Here is a 20,096-nt window from a genome sequence, read left to right as displayed (position 1 = left end):
CTGTGAAAAAAAAAAAAAAAGCTCTCATGCCATGGCATGGCATCGGCATTTTTTTTCTTCAATATGGTATCGACTTCACATTACCAATGTTCTTAGTCTTAATAGAGTCATTCTTGTCAATTGTCTTACTACAATTGTGAACCGATGGATGGAGTATTTCAATATAAACACTTCAATTGTTTTAAATAATGTGAAATACTATCATTTGGACATAGGTGCAAACGAAGCTATCATCAAACAGTAATTTCTGTATAGCACCTGGTAAGAGGGAAACAGATCATCTGCAGTGCACAGTGTCTCGTTAGGCCGTTTTTGACCGTCCGATCTGCAGTAACCGACAGATTAGATTATGTGGATGCTTCGAGGAGCTTTTTTTTTCTTTCTTGTAAGCCGTCGCCGCTAGACTCTAAAATTCTCTTAGACGTGTCTTCCAATCCAAAAGAAGAAAATCTCAACACAATTAGCCGAAAACAAAACAGTTTGGAAAAGTTCAATGTCTTCAAAAAAAAAGTTTGGAAAAGCAATGTATGGTTCCACTCTGGTTTAAATTTTAGTGCCTACAATCTTACGCATAAATATGAGTTTTTATTAGATATTTAGCCAAATAAGAGATTTACCATTAACCTCCATCTTTTCAAGCAAGTGTTGTATGCGCGTCTTTCGGGTAATAGGAAAAGAAAAAACAATAGAATAGTTTGCGAAAAAGTTGGGACAATCTGGGAGCATTACACAAATATGCTATTGCCATCATCAATTCTGATAGTGGCATCTTATCAGAGGCAACCGTCGGCAGCTGCATTTCGTTTGTACTGCAAACGAAAACAATGCGTGCAGCAACGGATTGAAATACTCCCCCTTTGACGCGAGTCACTAAAATATGGACCCTCTAATCCTCTATCCAACGAGCCCACATGTCAGTAACTCAAAGTTAGAGGAAAGTAAATATGAGTTCTCTAATCCTCTATCCAACAAGCCCACATGTAAGTAACTTAAAGTCAGAGGAAAGTAAATAAGAGTTGGAGAGAAATAAGTAAGGATCCTCTTCCGTGCAGCAACGCTCCCGGCCAGTGAGCGAAGGTAGGCTCAGCATTGCTTGCTTGCTCGGCCAGCATTTTGCAATTCTGCATCCTGCAAATCCAAAGTGGCCAGGACAGAAGAACAAGTTAGTACACCACAGTACCACCTGGAGGTGACATGTCGCCGCACTAAAAGAAATGCAGTTCACTTTATAAAAAGCTTTTGAGGAGTATGCAGAAATATCAAAACTCTGAATTTCAAGAATTGCGCATAAGAAAACTTTCAAGGAGTATATGCAGAAATATCAAAACTCTGAATTTCAAGAATTGCGCACAGGAAAATGATGTGTGTATATCATCAGAGAATATGAGAAAAAAAATGGAGCAACTTGTAGTTGATTGCGCACAAATTTGATCTTTTATATTTCAGATTGGTAGGGAATACAGACATGGTTTTTTTCAGACATGTGAGACATAAATAAACACTGAAGTGGTAGCAGCAGCAGCAGCAATAACAAACACAACCTGCCAGCTCCAACAAATCCATGGAAATACAGGCGCTATGGGTCAGCTTGTTGTGGCCTTGCCGGCGACTTTCTGAGCTATCCAGCCGAGCCCGTCGTAGAGGCCCTCACCGGTGATCGCGCATGAGGCCTGTATGTGCCAATCGTGGTTCTTTATGCTGTGGAGGGAGAGAGCGTCGGTGATCTCAGCTGGCGACATGGCGTCCTTGAGATCCTGCTTGTTTGCGAACACGAGGACTACTGCGCCCTCGAGGTCCCCATGCTGAAGCAGCCGGAAGAGCTCATCCTTGATAATGTTGATCCGAGCACGGTCTGTGCTGTCAATTACAACGATGACAGCATGGGTTCCTCTGTAGTATGTTGCCCACGAAGTCCGTAGACTCTCTTGTCCTCCTAAATCCCACACCTGGTTCAATAAGAATTTCAGTATCAATAACACTGGCATGGAAAAAATGTCCCAGAAGATTGACAATATGGTAAATAAATTATGTGGCATGAAAAAAATATTTGTCGATAAGTAACATGATATTAGATATATGGAATCAGGATTCAAGCAAGCCACAGAAGATTGTTCCAGGAAAGAAGTGAATTTCATGTCTCTGTGATTTCTGACAAGTATTGGGTATTTGGGTGACTAACTGAAAGTCTGAAAACACTAAGCAGCTACCTTTCCTTTTGAGAAAGCCTACAGTAGCATGTGAGGTATTATAAGCCTTATCAAGAAAACATGGAAATGCAAACATCGTAGCGCTTGTATCAGTATACTGTGCAGGACTGCAGGCAAATAAAAATGTTATTATGTGATTTTGCTGTACAAATACAGCAACATGTACGGTGAATCTGTGATGGAAACTAGACTATGGAAGAACAAGAATATACATGCAAACTTACAAAGCCGAAAGGTATCAACAATAGCATGCAAACTCTTAAAGCAAAGGGATACATTTCGATAGCTTCCTGTGTTGGTTCACTCAACTGGTTACTAAACTACACCATCGATTAATTGCATACAGAGTTCTCTTCTTTTCTTTAAAGAAAGGTATATCTTTGATCTATCTGATTACACCTACCTGGAGCCAGGAATAAAGGCGACAACAAAGACTGAACCCAGAAAAAAAATGTGAATGCAGCATGCCATTCCTTACAACAATTATTACAAGAAAGTACCAGGCAACATTTTATTGACAATGACGCATATCGATTTTTGTTTAATTGTTTGTTACTTTGCCTTAGATGGACCTTGATAGTGCTTAGCTCTTTCTTATAGGACAGGAAAGATGGTTTGTCCCAGTGTAAGTTTGGAATCCACAATGGCTTCACTCCTAGTATACATGTTACATTTCTCAGAGTGTATATGAAAAGCCCAATTCTTTTATTGGTCCAACAGGGTAATTGGCCTGTTGTCCTTAAGAAATGACATGCTGCTACTTGGGTAGTGTAGAGTACTATGTTGAGCCAATCTCTATATCCTATGAGGTAAAAGGATGAACATTTGCTCATTCATAAACACCCAAAATGATTTAAGTCTAAAACTAGAGATGAACATGGTTTTTACAGGGTGAATCCAGTCCTTAACAATACCGGAAAAAGAGCAATGATGAAACAGCAAAAAGGAATTACAGTTTATCTTGATGGAATACCACTAGACTAGATGAAGCAAACCGCGGCTACCGGATATGCCTTACAACAACACACAATTCTCATCTGCTATGTACCTCACTCGCTGTCCTGAACAAATTCAGAGGTGGATTGAGCGACAAAAGCTATCTTGGGGCCAGGCTAATCAAGTATATCAAAAGAAACTACGGATTATTAAGACTCAATCATTTTTCTTCCTTTCCCTCTACCTCTTGAGCTTAATTCTTCTTATCATAAAAAAATAATCATGTTTTGACCATGATGTTCATATCTCAAAGCATATATGACAAGCCTAATTTTCCTATTGGTCCAAAAGGGTTAGTGGCCCCATTATCGAAAAAAAACAGGGTTATTGGCCTAGGTTTATTGGCTGAGCAATGCCCAATTCCAGAAAGACATGCTGGCGTGCTGCTGCTTGGGCAGTTGGGCTAGTGCAGAGACAATGTTGAGCCGATTTCTATATTCTATATTAAAGGTAAAATGATGAATTTTTGCTCATTGATAAGTGATAACACTCAACATGATTAGATCTAAAAGTAAAGATGAAGTGATGAACACATTTTTTTACAGGGTATTGTTACAGTTTGTGTTGATGGACTACTACTAGATTAGATGGAGAAACCAAAATTATCGGATAGACACTACAATAGAAGAACTCTCATCTACTCTTTACCTCACCGAATCTCCTCAGGAAATCGAAAGGTGGGAATTGAGAAACAAACGTTGAAACATATCTTGATCTGAGGCACCCAGCGTCTCTCAAAAAAAAAAAAAAAACTACAGATTACATCAACAAAGAATCTTTTTCTTCTTCCTTCCTCTCTCTACCTCTTCTTGAGCCTAATTCTTTCTTACCAACAAAAACTACGTTTTGACCATGATTACCGACTACAACTACTACTACATGATTGTGCCGCAACCACCACCACCACCGAGCAGCAAAGCAGCAGATCGGCGACAGCTACCCTGTCATTAGTTAGATCAGGCGGGGGCCTGAACTTGGCAAGAGAGGAGAAGAAAGCAAAGAGAGGGGAGGGGAGGAGAGGTGAGACCTCGAATCGGATGTTCTTGAAGACGACCTCCTCGACGTTGCTGCCGATGGTGGGTGCGGCGGTGACGGCCTCCCCGAGGTGGAGCTTGTAGAGCGTGGTGGTCTTGCCGGCGTTGTCGAGCCCCACGACGACGATCTTGTACTCCTTCGCCGGGAACATCAAGAACCACACCCGCGACATCCACGCCCCCATCTTGTCCCTCCTCCTCCTCCTCCTCAAACAACCAAGAGAACGACGAATCTGAATCTCGCGCCGCGGCGGCTGGCGGCTGGTGGTGGATGGATCTCCGCGGGAGGAAGTGGACTGCGAGTTTGGGGGATCGGATCGGCGATGGGGGTGGAGGAGGAAGAACAAGAGGAGGTCGGATTTGGAGGAGGAAAGGTGAGAAGGGAATTGGGTGTGGATATTCGTGCTCGTGTCGTGTGCGAAGCTTTCCTCTCATAGCTGGCCGAGGGTGAAGGCGGCGAGAGGGAGTTGGGCTGGGCCTTCCATGGGCTTGGGCTGTGGAAGTAGACATGGTGAGTGAGCCGCCACTAAAAGAAATAAGTCTATTTTGCATCCCTCAGCTCTTGCCCTTGGTTTAATCGCATCCCTCGACCACAAAACCGGGTATAATACATCCCCAAATTTCAAAAACTAGTGCAAATTGACTCCTTGGGTGGTTTGGGAAGTGGTTTTTGTTGACGCGGCGAGTTGACTTGGTCTAAGTGTGCTAACGTGGCACCTAATCATCAAAGGAGTTGAAAACAGAACAGGGTCCTACATGTAAGTGACAACAGTAAAAAAGTATTAAAAAAGGTGAGGCCCATTTGTGATCCCCTTCTCTTCTTCCTCCCTTCTATTTCTCTCGCATCGCCCGTGACAACTGACAACAAGCATGGGTTGTGGGTGCGGGAGAGGATATTAGCGATGCGGCGGCAATTCTCCTTCCTCGTGGCGGTGAGGTTCTCGGCGGGATAAGGGATGCCCGTGTTGTCCGCAGCGGCAAAGCTGCAGAGGAAAAGAAACGGGGGCAGCTGTGCATGGGGAGGTGGCTGAGGAGCGGCATGGAAAGGACGGAGGATAGCGAGCTTGATGTCCTCTCTGCGGAATCCGACCTCGCCGAAGACCATGCTGACGTCGGGGTCGTTGAGGACAAGCCAGAAGAGCTCGCGCCGACTAGCCGCATGAGGTGGCGGTGGCAGGCCACCATGGCCGGGGTGGTAGTAGATCTTGTACTCCCCGAATGCCGCCACCGTCCTGCTCGCTCTGTGAGGAGGATCTACGTGTTTGAGTCGGTTTTTAAGCCCATTCACTTTTGAAAATACATATCCGTATTTGATTCGGTTTTTAAGTTCGTTCGGTTTTAAAAATACAGAAAGAGTTTTATAAGAAATCTCTTTAAACAAACTCACATGCTAACTTGAGATGATCGGACTCCTAATTACAGCTTATGATTTTGTAAAAAAAAAATCATTCACCCGTTGCAACGCACGGGCTTTTTTTCTAGTTATTACAAACTTGAAAAATGGATTAATTTTGTTGGAGAAAAAGAACGAGACCTAAATATCGAATTTTGGGATTGTGCCGCAACCGCAACCGCAACCACCGAGCAGCAAAGCCGCAGATCGACGACAGCTACCTGTTAACGACCAAATTTGGTAAGATATGAACCAGGTTCGGCATTGGAGTCGAAGCGGATTCGGCAAAGAGATGGATTCGAAGAACAGAGTATGAATCGGCTGCGAAGGCATCGGCTGGAGTGTGCGTCGGCTGAGATGGATTGGATAGAAGACAACCGATACAGCCGATAGAGATGAAGCAGCCGATTCCGACGGTAGTGGCTTCAAGGCTGTTTCTAGAATCAATCGACGTGCTTCACATGGATTGCCATGATGGAGATAAAGCTCTTACATAGGCAATTATATCTATTAATTAGGATATCTTATGTAATTTCCTTTGAGATATGTTTGGGCAAAAGTCTGCCGCAAAGACTTATGGTATCTTAGAGTTTGTTAGAGATAAGAGTCGTGTCCGGCAAGGACATATTTTGTATCTCGGGTATAAATATGACTCGAACCATGTAATCAAACAACACACGTTCAATAACAATTTCGGCGCATCGCCACCCTTTTATTCTATTTCGACGAGTTCTTGCTTTCGGATTGAGCTGCATCAATTCGATCTTCAACAGGTAAACTTGTCATGGCGGCTTGCGTTCTCGGGATTAGCGCTTCCATCTTTATGACACTCTAATCTTGTTTATGTAATTCCTCGAGTTATCATATATACTATATAATCTTTGTTAGTTTCGTTATATAACTTGTCATCGGCTGGTTTTTACTGTTAGAAAGTAGCCGATAGAGTTAAATCTCGTTATTGATCTAGATTATATCGTATATCTACCATCTCTCAGAGATTTTCATCATCTTGTTTAGATCTTACAGTTATTTTATATGCTTAATGTTGCATCGGTTGAGTTCGATCTATTAAGTTCTATCTATAATTGTGATATCTAGCTTGTTTTATGATCATTTATAGAGATAGTATCGGAGTTTCAGCCGATCTTACCTGATTTAGCTATTCTAATATCATATGCTTAATTGTTATGCTAAATCTGCCCTTTATATTAAGATCTTATTGCTTTAAAGTTATATTAAGTTCTTATTTGATATATCTTGCTTGTTTCGATATCTTAGTATAGAGTGGTATCGGAGTACTAGCCGATACATGCTAGATCTATCTGATCGACTATGCTATAAATATCCATACAATCTTTGCTTTAACGTATATTTCGACTTAAGTGATTCATACTGTCTCGGCATGACGACCGATCTATCCCAATCACTTAGATTAAGTATACATCGAAGTAAAAACTGTATGTTGTTAATATCTATAGCCGATCGAGTAGATTTAGTTTTATTTTATTTATTAATCATTGCCGATCGATTCCAACATGACATCGGCTCAAAGATAAATGATATGTCATCGGCAACTAGCCGATCGGCTATCGTTTATGGATTTAACCGCAATTTTTCTTGTCTTTATTCTTGTTGATTGCGGGATCAAATCAACTGGCACGCTTATGAACCTAAAGGTGAGATTTTGGACCTGCACAGGAGTTAAGGAGATCTTCCAGGCCAGTATGTGTTTTTCGCATCAACACTACCCTGTACTTAGATAACCTGTCCTTAGATAGATCAGGTGGGGCCTGAGCTTGCCAAGAGAGAAGAAGAAAGCAAAGAGAGGGGATGGGAGGAGATGAGACCTCGAATCGGATGTTCTTGAAGATGACCTCCTCGACATTGCTGCCGATGGTGGGGCGGTGGTGACGGCCTCCCCGAGGTGGAGCTTGTAGAGCGTGGTGGTCTTGCCGGCGTTGTCGAGCCCCATGACGACGATCTTGTACTCCTTACATCCACGCCCCCATCTCCCCCATCCTCCTCTCTGTCTCTCCTCCTCAAACAACCAAGAAAACACCGAATCTGAATCTTGCGCCACGGCGGCTGGTGGCTGGTGGTGGATGGATCTCCGCGGGAGGAAGTGGACTGCGAGTTTGGGGGATCGGATCGGCAATGGGGGTGAAGGAGGAAGAAGAGGAGGAGGAAAGGGAGAAGGGAATTGGGTGTGGATATTCATGCGAAGCTTCCTGTCATGGCCGACCGAGGGGGATTTGGCCTGGGCCTCCTTTGGGCTTGGGTTGTGGAAGTAGAGACATGGTGAGTGAGCCGCCGTCACTAAACTAAAATGGAATAAGTCCACTAATCGTCCCTAATCTTTACGTCTAGTTTAATCACATCCCTAAACCGCAATACGAATCTTCACCTTTCATCTTTTTCAAAACCGTTCGACTTAGGTCCGATACCAGTATGGATAGGTGTTTTTGTTGATGTTGTATCCTAGTTAGGAAAAAAACATGCGAGACTCACATGTAGTTGAGTCCATGTGTTAATCGGGCTCACATGTCAGGGTTTTCTTCTTCTCTCCTCTATTCCCATCTCTCTTCCCAGTCTCCACCTATCCCCTCTTTCCCCATCTCTCTCTAGGGAGGTGCAGGCGACGAATGCCCTGGGGGCGGGTGGGGGGGTGTTGGAGAGCTGCAGCGGCGAGGAGTTGCGCACCTGGCATGCATCACCACCAACTTATGCATGTGATGTGGTTTGGTTGCGCCGGCGAACTTCGCGGAGCTTCCTTCACCTACTTGCAAATGGCCTCCCCCTAACCGAACTGGATAGCTACGGAGCACGCCGATAATAACATTTGGGTTTCATGGCAAGTGGATGAAAGTAGGATATGATGCACAATTCGCTTCCCAGTCACCTTCCAAATACTCTGGATATTCATGACCTAATGAGCAATTGTATGTGCAGTGCAAGGAGCTGAGAACTAACTGCAACGCACAAATATATACACCTGAATGAACTCTACTATTGCAGGTGTTTCACACACAATTCTTAGAAATCGATAGATATAGATTCTTGGTTTCCTCCCAGTGCCAATGACGCCTCTTAATAATCTCTGCAATTTTCGTGTCAAGAAGCAGTACTACAACCCCAGGTGCTTGATCCCCGCCGTCTCTCTCCTCCTACTCGTCGTCATCCTCACCGTCTCTAATACATACTTCCCCTTCCCGACAACTAAGTCGCGAACACTGTCTTACTCTTCCTTCTCCTCCTCCCACGGTGGGCAGAAGGCCGCCGACGAGGCCTGCAACATATTTAGGGGAGAGTGGGTTCCGGATCCTGATGCACCTTACTACACCAACGACACCTGCTCGGTCATCCACGAGCACTATGACTGTATGAAGTACGGAAAGCCGGACCTTGGCTTCGTGCAGTGGCGGTGGCATCCCGACAGTTGTGATCTCCCCCGTCTCGACCCGGCGCGCTTCCTCTCCTCCATGAGGGGTAAGACCTTGGCCTTCATTGGGGATTCCCTTGCCAGGAACCACATGAACTCCCTCATCTGTCTACTGACCAGGGTAAAAAAGTGAAAAACGTGCCGGATTTGCTACAGTACTAGCTTCGATCTGACCCGTCGATCGCTTGATCGGACGGTCAGAAATGGGCCAGCAGCAACAAGGGTGTGACGTTTTGTTGGCCGGCCTGCAGGTCGCCGAGCCGACGACGAGCTGGCCGAGCAGCGAGCACACGGTGTACCACTACGGCGGCGGCTACAACTTCACCGTCCTCAGCTTCTGGGCGCCGTTCCTGGTCCGGAACGAGCTCATCGACACCGACAGGCCGGCGCACACGGGCCTATGGAACCTCTACCTCGACGAGCCCGACGCAGTGTGGGCGTCGCACGTCCCGGCGTTCGACTACGCCGTCGTGTCGGCGTCGAGCTGGTTCTACCGGCCGTCGATGCTGTACGAGGCCGGCCGGCTCGTGGGCTGCCACCACTGCCTCCTCCCCAACGTCACCGACCTCACGCTGCGGTACGCGCTCCGCATGGCCACCCGCGCCGCGCTCCGCGCCGTGGTGGGCGGCGGCGGCGGCGTGACCGCCGTGCTGCGGACCGTGTCGCCGTCGCAGTACGAGGGCGGGGAGTGGAACAAGGACGGCAACTGCGTCCGAACGCGGCCGTACCGGCGCGGCGAGAAGACGCTGCAGGGCGTCGAGCTCGACTTCCACACGCTGCAGGTCAATTTTTTGAATTTCCTCCATTGATCTAGTGATCAATTATCTTGTTCTTTCTAGGAACGTGCGTTCTGAGCTTCGTAGGTGGAGGAGTTCGAGGCGGCGAAGAGGGCGGTGACCGCGAGCGGTGGCAGCGGCGGCGCGGTGAGGATGATGCTGATGGACACGACGGAGGCGATGATAGTGCGGGCGGACGCGCACCCGAGCAGGTACAGGGGGTGGACGCGGCGCAAGGGATGGATGAAGGAGTACTTCACCATCTCCAACGACTGCGTGCACTGGTGCGTCCCCGGCGCCGTCGACGCCTGGAACGACATGCTCTCACACATGTTGCTCACATCGCAAAGCTAGTTAGGTTATTGATCAAACGAATGTAGCAGCCAAAAAAACAGAGAAAAAAACATTCATTCCTGAATTCAGTCTAGAATTTAAAAATCGTCGTCCATGATCCATGTGAATTTCTAGCACGTTTGCACAAGCTGAACTCAAACATTTTGGTCCTGTTTGCTGCATTCGCAAAGGGTAATTGTGATTCCGTCTGTATGGGCCTAAATCGACCTGAGGCCCAATATTGCCAAAAATTTCAGAACAAACTTCGTAATCGATTTGGATACTATATTGATATTTTGTGACAAATCTGGAAGAATTAGGAATAATCTAGCCGATTCAAAAGCAGTGGTTGAACTCAAGTTGGCTGATCTCGACATGCAGTCAAAAGATTATCAGACAGAAAGGGAGAGCTGCTGCTAGGTTAGCTCATACAGGTGGCCAGTGCCCCTGGTCTCAAACAATCACACCTGTTTAGCATTTTGATTCTTTCCATTTCGCCAAGACCTAGTAATAAACAGGTGGTTATCTCGTACTACACGCGTGGAATCCACCATCCCAAGTGTACACTTCATTTTAATTTCGTAATCAAATCAATATTCGTGACGAAAATTGCAGAAAAAAATTCGATGTATATACAGCAATCTCATTTCTCATCTCATTTCATATCCATGAGCTAAGCTAGCTATAGTGTGGATGTTGACCGCCCAGGTCGATGATGAAGTTTCACGAGGTGATCAAGCTGCCATCCATTGCTCATTACGGCCTACGCTATGTGCTCCCCGCCGCCGCCGTCGCCGCGTGCGTTCTGGTGCTCGCCGCCGTCAGCCTACCGGGCCGCGTGCCGCTGCCGCCGCTGCTGGCGCCGGAGGTGACGAAGAACACGGCGGATGGCGTGGGCGGCGACCGGTCTGGTTGTGATATTTTCAAGGGCGAGTGGGTGCCGGACATGTCCGGCGAGCCGCCGCCGTACACCGGCGAGAGCTGTCCGGTGATCCATGGGCACTATGATTGCATGCGGTACGGACGGCCGGATCTTGGGTACGTCCGGTGGCGGTGGCGGCCGGACGGCGGGTGCGAGATGCGGCGGTTCGACGCGGCGAGGTTCCTCGCCGCGATGAGGGGCAGGTCGGTGGCGTTCGTCGGGGACTCGCTGGCGAGGAACCAGATGCACTCGCTGGTGTGCCTCCTGTCGCGCGCCGAGCGGCCGGCGCCGTGGACGAACGGCAGCTACGCGTACCGCTTCGAGCGCCACGGCCTCACCGTCGCGGCGTTCTGGTCGCCGTTCCTCGTCCGCGCCGTCGAGACGGACCCCGACGGCCCGACGGGGAGCGGCGCCGGCCTGTGGAGCCTCCACCTCGACGAGCCCGACGCCGGGTGGGCGGCGCACGTCGGCGCGTTCGACCACGTCGTCGTCTCCGCCGGGAGCTGGTTCTACCGGCCGTCAATGTTCTACGACCGCCGCGGCCGCCTCGTCGGCTGCAACACCTGCCTGTCCCCGAACGTCACCGACCTCACCCTCCGTTACTCCCTCCGGATGGCGTTCCGGAGCGCGCTCCGGGCGGCGGCGACGGGGGGCGCGCGCCGCCGCGGCGGGCGCGCCGCGAGGAGGACGGTGATCGTGCGGACGATCTCGCCGTCGCACTACGAGAACGGGACGTGGAACGGGCACGGGGACTGCGTCCGGACGAGGCCGGCGCGGCGCGGCGAGTGGGAGCTGAACGCCATGGAGAAGGACATGCACCGGATACAGGTCGAGGAGTTCGCGGCGGCGGCGAGGAAGAGGGGGAAAGGGGCGGCGAGGATGATGCTGATGGACGCGACGGAGGCCATGGCGCAGCGGCCGGACGCCCACCCGAGCAAGTACAGGCTGTGGCAGCCGGACAAGTTCAAGGTGTCGCGGGACTGCGTGCACTGGTGCCTTCCCGGCGCCATGGACGCCTGCAACGACATGCTGTTCCACATGCTCATCGGGTGATGGCTGATGCCGTTCTTCTCATTATGGCTGGTCGATGATTATGTGCGGTTTATTCGCGCCACGATTTTAAATGTACGATTCGTTTCTTTTTCAAAAAAAAAACAGCATTGTTTAAATTGCTTGGGAGCCTACTATATGGATCGGATGTCTTATTTTTTTTTAAAAAAAAAATCGTTGGACAGTATTGCACCGCACTGTTGAAAAATGTTTCATCTCTCGATAAAATTGTTTCAATGAAAATGTTCTAAATGTTTCAGATATATAAGAGAAAAATAGTTCTACGCTTGAGCATAATTGTTTCAACTAAGTACTCTATTCAAACATATCAATTGCAACACTAAGAAATCAATGTATGTAATGTTGAATCAAAATGGAATGAAACATCTTAATAAAGTGTAACAAAAAAAACACAAATAAGCTGCAACATCACTAAAATTCCCAACAAAACCCACCTCTGACTTCTATTCCAGCCACCAGAACCAAGTTCCCGGATCGACGGAGTCGAGAAAATACACTACTTGTAAGATGATTCTATAAGGTGGACAATGAAAATGACATGTGTTTTCCTCCTTGTGAAGTGTAGATATACCAGGAGAATTTGGGGGGCCATTGCGGACTGGGTCGCTTGCCGCAATCTAAACCCCGTGCAATGGAACCAAGCCACTACAGTGGAGGACTGGTGTTAGATGATCACAAGCACGAGAGAGGCGCCAAAGCAAGCTGCACATACCCTAACTCTTTTGATCAACTGAGAGAAACCAACATATCTCCTAGCATAGGGAGATGTCGTCAAGCGGGCTTATCTTTAAAATTAAGGAGGTACCCAAGACGTCGCGTGTCGACGCCAACTGCCTCCCTAGACAGATATGGGGAAAGAGGGGAGAGGTAGATACTGGAGAGAGATGGGAATACATGAGTGGAGGGGGGAGATAGGAGGTAGAAGAAAGCCACCAAGAAACCAAGGAATCAGAGCAAGGCAAGAAAAAGACACCATCGACACTAGCCATCGTCGCCGCGACATCAAAGGGGGGGGTACTCACAAGGGGGCGCCAGAGCTGACGGGCAGCGGTGGGGGCAGTGTTGGCCCCTGGTTTTATAGCACAGGAGACCATATATATGTGTACATAATAACAATTCCATGGACCGATAGATTGACATACACACAATACATATCTGGTGCATCACATTCTGCATAGCATAAGTCTTACAATATTTAATATTACATGGGTTACTCGAATAGACCGAGTATGGTTGATTACATTAACCAAGATCCAAAAGATACGGTACGGAAGTGGAAGCTGATCTGCGAGTGAATGAAATTGAATTTGGTCGCATAACATGTATATTTTCATCAAAAATCTCCTGCATACAAATATTTACCAACACTTGTGATAATGGTTAGCAATAAACGCCTATCGCTAAGTTTGGTTTTTCATTTTATTTAGTTTTTTGCAGGAGTTGGTGGTCAAATTTAGCACTTAAGAATCGTCAACAACGTCATTGTCATGTAGGTGCCACATCAGCCGAAACCGTAGTCCAAACCGTCTTAGGATCTTATTTGCACTAGACGCGTCATATCTAGTATTGCGGCTCAGGGACGAAATTCGGACTCGGCGACAAATTGAGGGACCTAAAATTACTTGCTAAGTTTGGGGCCAGAAATATCCCGGCCTAGCTAGCTATCTGTTGCTCTTCTTTCAATGATATCGCATGTTTCATGTCTTCTCGATCTTCATCGAGAATGACCAAGAGAGCACGACATCGTTGACCGTGAAGTCTCGGTACGAGAACGAGTACTCATTTTGAGTTGAAGTCGGGGGCTACTGTCATGGTTACGGATAAAGCATACCTTCTATCCTACAACTTATGAAATATACGGATACGATATACCTTCTATCCTACGACTTATGGAATATACGGATGCGGCATACCTTCGTATGTACGATAGACTTCCGTATACGATAAGAAAATTGACAAGAGATTATGGAAATAATCCTCACGGGCAAGTACGTAACAGAGTTCTACTCAGAGAGGGTTAGGATTATACTATATCGTGCAGGGTCTGGGGTCTCCAAGTTCTACTTAGAGACTAAGGGGATTCACGGTATAAATACATACCCCCCGAGAGGTCCATGGGATCGAATCATAGCACCAGCCAACCTGCCACCACAGGAGCAATCCAGAGGACTTGAAGCCTACTCGCTTGTAGATCTCGTCGAGACTCTCTCAACAAGGATCTCGCCGGTAATCTCGGAATCAGTTGTTCTCTATTGTACTATGTGGATTTCTATATCAATCTCATATAAGCTGGATTAGTGTTATTACCTCACGAGGGGCCTGAACCAGTATAATACTTATCTCCTTGTCTGCTTGATGTCGAATCGTGTAGATCCTCGTATCAACGTTCCCCAATACCCATATTATCCGGTTTACGGGTATCCCCCGTTGACACCTTCTGTTGACAGAAAATCCATCCCAAATCATATAAATTTTGGATCACTGGATGTGCTTCGCAATTTGTGCTCCAGTGCTTCTTCTTCAACTCTGGCGAGTTCCTATTCTTCTTCAACGCCGGTGACAACCTAAACTCGGTTAGAGGACCAACAGATTAGGGTCCTAGGTTGGGGTGGGGTGTGAGGGGTAGGAGAGGGAGGGGGAAGAAGGGAAATGTTGTTGGGCTAAGTGAGATGGCCGTGGGAGGCGGCGGCCTGGAGTGGGTAGCAAGGCGGCACCGGCACTTTCGAAGGCACGGGGTTGGTAGCTGGCTATAGGCCAGTATTGGTGGCAAGGGCAAAGCGAAGCAACAAGTTAGGAGGTAATGAGCGGTGGAAGCGAATCCATTGACGGGGAGTTGCTGGAGACGAGGAAGACGGCGGGGTAGAGGTACCTCGCAGCCACTGAATTGAGAACGAGTAGAAGGGGGGGAGGGGAGGGGGGGAAGAAGGAGGAGGAGGCCGGCCAGGGGGAGGGTGGGACCTTGTTGGTGCCACTGACGCCTTCTGGGCAGCCGGCGAGGCCAGGTGGTGGTGGAAGTGGTGGAGTTGAGAGGCATCAAGCATCAAACATGCGGTGTTTGAGGGGAGAAAGAAAAAGAGAAAGAAGGTAGGCTTAGGTTTCTGCACGGATCTTAAAGCGATCCAACGATCCAAAAATTGCAAGATTTTGATGGGTGTTTAATGTCGAATGTGTAACAGATAGTAAAAAAATTAATGATCAAATTTAAATTTTAGCTGCGGTTGATAAGGTAACGAGTAGTAAATGGAACAAATATTACTCATCTCCCGTCTTTGCAACATAAAGTAATATCTATCCCGTCTTGTTAGTAGAGATATGAATCAATGTTTGAACTTTTGGTTTGAAATTAATTTCCAATATTTCATGAATTTTGAACCCCCTGCACGAAACTATTTCGTCCAAAATTTCCAATTTCTTTTGAATTTATTCAAACTTTGTTAAATACAGTCAAAATTAGTTCAAATTTAATAAAACTTTTGCTCAAAATTTCCTCCCGGCGTAAGTATACAAAACGAAAATTGCAAAGCCTGAAAGAGGTCTAATCGAGTGGCCGATGGCATGCATGGTGTTGGTAGGATTAGTCCCATATGGAGAATTCAGGTAAGTTGCGATCAATATTTAAACACATATGTTTTTGGACTAATTATTTTGGTGTACTGTAGTAGGAAAAAAAGAATATATGCTTTTGGACTAATTTTTTTTGGTGTACTGTAGTAGGAAAAAAAGAAGGGGAGGAGGAAGGGGGAGAAGAGGGAGGAGGTATTGCATATTGGGGGGAGGGGAATGCGGGGTGATCGCTTGGCGCGCATTAGCAGTCCCCCCTTCCCTTCCGCTATTTCAAAGTATCCGTCTTCCTCCCTGTCCACATGAGCTAAACGCTTCCTCTTCCCTGAGTCAAAGTCTTCCCTATATTACTACTTTGTATTATAGCTGGGTTCACTATGTTGCATCATCTCACAGCTAACCCGAACATCACTAACATCGCAATATTCTCCTTCCGCGCCCTTCACATCAGCTACTTCCACCACCTCCCATGTTTCAAAGGTAAATTCGTCGTGGTGGTGAGATTATGCCTTCCTTCCGCCTCACTAACATCAGCTACTATAAAAGCCCTTCCTTGTTGCATCATCTCAAGGAGCTGCAAGCACTTCCTCTCTGGCAGCACTTCCTCATCTCAAGGAGTTGCAAATGTTGCATCATCTCAAGGAGCTGGCAGCCGTAGCCGGTATACACATGATCCTCATCTACCTCTGCCGCTTTCTCCTCCGCCGCAGCCGCAACGTATTATTCACCGTTTCCAACAGCCTCCGTTTTCGCCTCAAGGTATTAACTGTATTGTTGTACATATGTCTCTCGGTCATGCTGTTCTACCTGTTTGGCTCCATCATGCCGCTGCCGCCGTGGGGCCTCGTGGTCGGTTGGGTCATGGCCCTCATCGCCGTCGAGCTCGCCTACGCCTTCATCTTTCCATATAGCTTTCGCTACATCGCTGACAACGACGACGACAAGATGGTTATTCTCCCTGTTTAAGCCTTCAGGGCCTATATATATAGTATATATATAAAGCCTTCCATACTGTCTCTTCAATAAAGGCTAGCTTGTGTTGTGAGTTGTATCTGTGTACGTATTTTGTTTGGTTGGTTATATATTGTCACGTAGGTATGCCATATATATATGTATTGCTGTATTTATATTTGTTACTATCTTTTGTTTTTCAGATAATAAAATTCAGCCAGCTTTGCTTGCTTCGTCGTACGTGTATGCTCATCATATCCTCATCCATCAGCTGCTCATAGCTAGCTGGGCCGTGTTATATGTGTGTAGTGACCAGTCACAACCATGTATTTCATCCCATGTATGTTAGTTTGTTTTTCATTTTTGAAAGAAAACATGCATATATGTTATAACTCAAAGTTTTGAGATGAATTTGATCATCTAATTTATTTCTGTTTTGAATTATTCTGCTCTGTTGTTGCAAACTTTTTTTTTTATGTTGGGACACTTTCTCCTCGGTTTGATTGTTATATTGAATTCGTCGATTCCAGCTAGTATATATTTGCTAGTTTCACTCAGACAATCATGCCTATTTGCTGATCAGGAACAATTGAAAACAACCATTACAGAGCCAGACGAAATTAATTAATTTACACTCACCAATTATTCATCATCACATCTCTAAACATCGAATTCTGGGATTCCATCGTTCGTCCCCTTCCCGCAGCCGTCGGATCGCGGATCGACGGTGACAGATCGCTTCGTTGAACGTTTTTGTAATATACCATTTCTTGAGGGGGGTTTATGCAAAATATCTCTATCCCTTACCTCCTCCTACCTCGCCGGCGTGACGCTCTCCTCCCTCACTCCCATCCGCCGCCGGCGAGGCCCTCTTCGCCGCCGTGTCCTCCTCGTCGTCGCTGTATGGGGCGAGGCCGCGGCCAGCGAGGGGCTCGGTGGCGGCGCGGGGGGATGGGGGAGCAGCTCGGCGTACGTCGGCGACGAGATTCGAGTCAACGACGCCGCGCCGCCTCTCCCCTCAAATCTCGGTAGACGAGTATATATGAGGATTGAGAGGTTCCGATCACGGCGACGGAACGAACCCCTCCCTTGTTCGCCATCGATGGCTTCCTCGACGACAGACAGGGCCTCCGGCCTCCCACTCTCCCAGGTTTGCATTATTCCCATCCCTCTGCCGTCCGTACAGACCGTGTGAGTTCGGGTTGAAGCTAAGCTTCCTCCAATTCTGCGTGCTCTTGCACGAATCCTACGAATTCCAGAACCTCTTTGCTCAAATCCAAGGCTTAAGGCCTTTTTTTGTTAGAATTAAACCTGTATTTCCTTATAATATTAGTTCTGTTTATTCCTGTACAGAGGCAAGAAAGCTCACCAGAGAAGCAAGCAGACAAGCTACCAATTCTGAGGTGAGTACTTACTCATCTGCGTGTTCTTAATTGAACTGAAAAGTGCATCTAGATGTGGGTTTTTTTTTTCTGAATTCAGTTAATTTAACAAGGTTTCCATATCTGACATGATGCAAATTTTGCTCAATGCTTTCCAGGTATAATTTGTAGATTAATGACCTGTTGGATCCATTTCAGCATAACCTTTAGGTATATTCTAATCCTGTATTTGGTGTTTGCTAATGGATTGCAGTAAACTTTTCCAACTCCATTATTATAGATAAGAGAGAATGCTTGCAATGGTGTACATGTTGAGAACTTGATCGATGAGTATGTGTCAACGGTTGAGGACGTCAATGAAATCTTGATGAAGCTATAATTTTGATCTACAAGAGCAGCAGAAAGAAATTGTCCTTTCTATTTTGCTTTTAAAACTAGGGTTTCTTTGCTTTTCATTTTCACCTCTGCATGGATGAGGATCACAACCAGGACCTCTGCTTGAGCTACCCTGTAGTCACAAAGACCTTTGTCTTGATAACAAGCTGTATTTTTGTTAAGATCACATATATTAGTTCTTGTATCATGCTCTCTCAATACTAGTTGTTTCATGTTGTCCTAATAACTGAGTCACTGCCTTCTCCTCTAAGAGATTAAAATCTGAATTGAAGTCTACCATTGCTCCAGCGTTATTGATAGCTTGTCTAAGCTTGTTTTTCTTTACAGGGCCTTTCAAACAGAAAAGTTGGCACCACCAGTATGAACTTGAAAAGGTTGTTCTCATGTAATATTCACTTGTGTCATTGAAGAATGGAGCAAGGTAAATTAAACCTCCTATTTCTTCTGTTGTTTGGAGACCTCATAACCAGCTATATTTAACTTCTCGTATTGCAATAATTATGTCAGTATTAGAGCATTTAAAAGATCAATATGCTTTTTGGTCTATTCTATTCTATTTTTTAAGTTTCCACTAACTGATCCGCAAATATACATGCTGTCATTATCTTGTGAATTTACCTTGTTCAACCAAATTACAGGGTTGCTCATCAAATGGCTTCAACAGCTCACGGACTAGCAGAATTACCTTTGTTGATCTTGCTGGTCCTGATAATGATGAACTTGATGGTGGCAGCAAGCACTGTACAAGAGAAGAAAGATAAGAAGCCCCTGTCAAAAGCTTGGGTATGTAAATTTATACGATGGCTTGTTTGGGCAGAAATTTTTATGATGTCATGAAAATTCATCACTAAAATATCTTCTATGTTTATTTTTCATGTTAATCGGGTTCTCTTTCTTAATATGTTAACACTACAGTTAACTGCTTTCTTTAGAGAAATATATTAAACATCTAGCAATAAGAATAAAAATATGCAGTAAAGCAGAAAACTGACTTCCACATTGTTACTTCAGGAAACTCATCAATATTCTATCAGAAGCACCAGAGACCAAGAAAGATGACTCCCCACAAGTAATCCTGTTTGACGCGTGAGCTGACGAATACACTAGGTGTTGCATTCTTAGAGCATCTTCAGTAATAGCTCCTATTTTACAGTCCCTAAAAGTACAATAGGGGCTTCCCCCATTTCCTGAGTACCTAAAAAATACCTTTAACTCCAGCAGCAGTCCCTTTTCTCACCCCTTATTTCATTTCATCTTCTATTTTAACATATACTTTAAAGTACTAATATATAGTTCTATACTCTACGCTACTCCTAGTATGAAACCATAATAATCCAACCATATTTAAATTCACAATTCAAAACATCACAATTCAAATTCGATTTTTTTTAAAAAAAATAAAATGGAAATACATATCCTAGTAGCCTGTATTCATAGCTCGGGTGAAACGAGCTTCTGCTGCTATCGCGCTTCCATGGAGTTTCTCACATGTGTTGATTTTTCCTGTCTTCTCATCCACCAATAGACCTGCTACTTCTCTCGCGAAGCAACAACCAAGCAAAGCAACAAAAAAGCTGCATAGCACATCGCATGTATCACTTTCCCCATCTAAAAAAAATGTAAAATTCCATTATC

At 45.9% G+C, this 20,096-nt stretch overlaps 3 protein-coding genes and 1 long non-coding RNA gene across 6 annotated transcripts; 3 read left to right on the top strand and 1 right to left on the bottom strand.

Annotated features, from left to right (window-relative positions):
• Positions 1 to 1,310: 1,310 nt before the first annotated feature.
• LOC4350802 (ADP-ribosylation factor-like protein 5) lies at positions 1,311 to 4,641 on the bottom strand. Its single transcript, NM_001425680.1, has 2 exons — positions 4,231 to 4,641; positions 1,311 to 1,946 (listed from the first exon to the last, which is right to left on the bottom strand). The coding sequence occupies exons 1-2, from the start codon at positions 4,420 to 4,422 to the stop codon at positions 1,584 to 1,586; spliced, it is 555 nt and encodes a 184-aa protein (NP_001412609.1). The 5' UTR covers positions 4,423 to 4,641; the 3' UTR covers positions 1,311 to 1,583.
• Positions 4,642 to 8,707: 4,066 nt separating this feature from the next.
• LOC4350801 (protein trichome birefringence-like 20) lies at positions 8,708 to 10,199 on the top strand. Its single transcript, XM_015760826.3, has 3 exons — positions 8,708 to 9,190; positions 9,321 to 9,851; positions 9,933 to 10,199. The coding sequence occupies exons 1-3, from the start codon at positions 8,708 to 8,710 to the stop codon at positions 10,197 to 10,199; spliced, it is 1,281 nt and encodes a 426-aa protein (XP_015616312.1).
• A 685-nt stretch (positions 10,200 to 10,884) lies between these two features.
• On the top strand, positions 10,885 to 12,218 carry LOC107275584 (protein trichome birefringence-like 19). The gene has a single exon (XM_015761243.3). It carries the CDS (start codon positions 10,891 to 10,893, stop codon positions 12,151 to 12,153), a length of 1,263 nt encoding a protein of 420 aa, XP_015616729.2. The 5' UTR covers positions 10,885 to 10,890; the 3' UTR covers positions 12,154 to 12,218.
• A 5,248-nt stretch (positions 12,219 to 17,466) lies between these two features.
• LOC107277362 (uncharacterized) lies at positions 17,467 to 19,678 on the top strand. 3 transcript variants are annotated; one of them, XR_010737290.1, is made up of 6 exons: positions 17,467 to 17,833; positions 18,037 to 18,086; positions 18,319 to 18,395; positions 18,789 to 18,882; positions 19,100 to 19,244; positions 19,473 to 19,678. It is a non-coding gene; the product is annotated as an uncharacterized lncRNA (long non-coding RNA). The 3 variants fall into 3 exon arrangements; XR_010737289.1 differs by lacking the exon at positions 18,319 to 18,395 and adding an exon at positions 18,224 to 18,275; XR_010737291.1 differs by lacking the exon at positions 18,319 to 18,395.
• The last annotated feature ends 418 nt before the right edge of the window (positions 19,679 to 20,096 follow it).

The sequence above is a fragment of the Oryza sativa genome, chromosome 11, assembly GCF_034140825.1.
Source record: "Oryza sativa Japonica Group chromosome 11, ASM3414082v1".
Lineage (NCBI taxonomy): Eukaryota > Viridiplantae > Streptophyta > Magnoliopsida > Poales > Poaceae > Oryza > Oryza sativa.
This window is presented reverse-complemented; position numbering and strand designations above follow the sequence as displayed.

Excerpts from the sequence above, each read along its gene's own strand:
- LOC4350802 (NM_001425680.1), bottom strand. The coding sequence starts at position 4,422 with ATGGGGGCGTGGATGTCGCGGGTGTGGTTCTTGATGTTCCCGGCGAAG. Across the intron at positions 1,947-4,230 it reads TCAAGAACATCCGATTCGAG|GTGTGGGATTTAGGAGGACA; the intron begins GTCTCACCTCTC and ends TTATTGAACCAG.
- LOC4350801 (XM_015760826.3), top strand. The coding sequence starts at position 8,708 with ATGACGCCTCTTAATAATCTCTGCAATTTTCGTGTCAAGAAGCAGTAC. Across the intron at positions 9,191-9,320 it reads TCATCTGTCTACTGACCAGG|GTCGCCGAGCCGACGACGAG; the intron begins GTAAAAAAGTGA and ends GCCGGCCTGCAG. Across the intron at positions 9,852-9,932 it reads TCGACTTCCACACGCTGCAG|GTGGAGGAGTTCGAGGCGGC; the intron begins GTCAATTTTTTG and ends TGAGCTTCGTAG.
- LOC107275584 (XM_015761243.3), top strand. The coding sequence starts at position 10,891 with ATGATGAAGTTTCACGAGGTGATCAAGCTGCCATCCATTGCTCATTAC.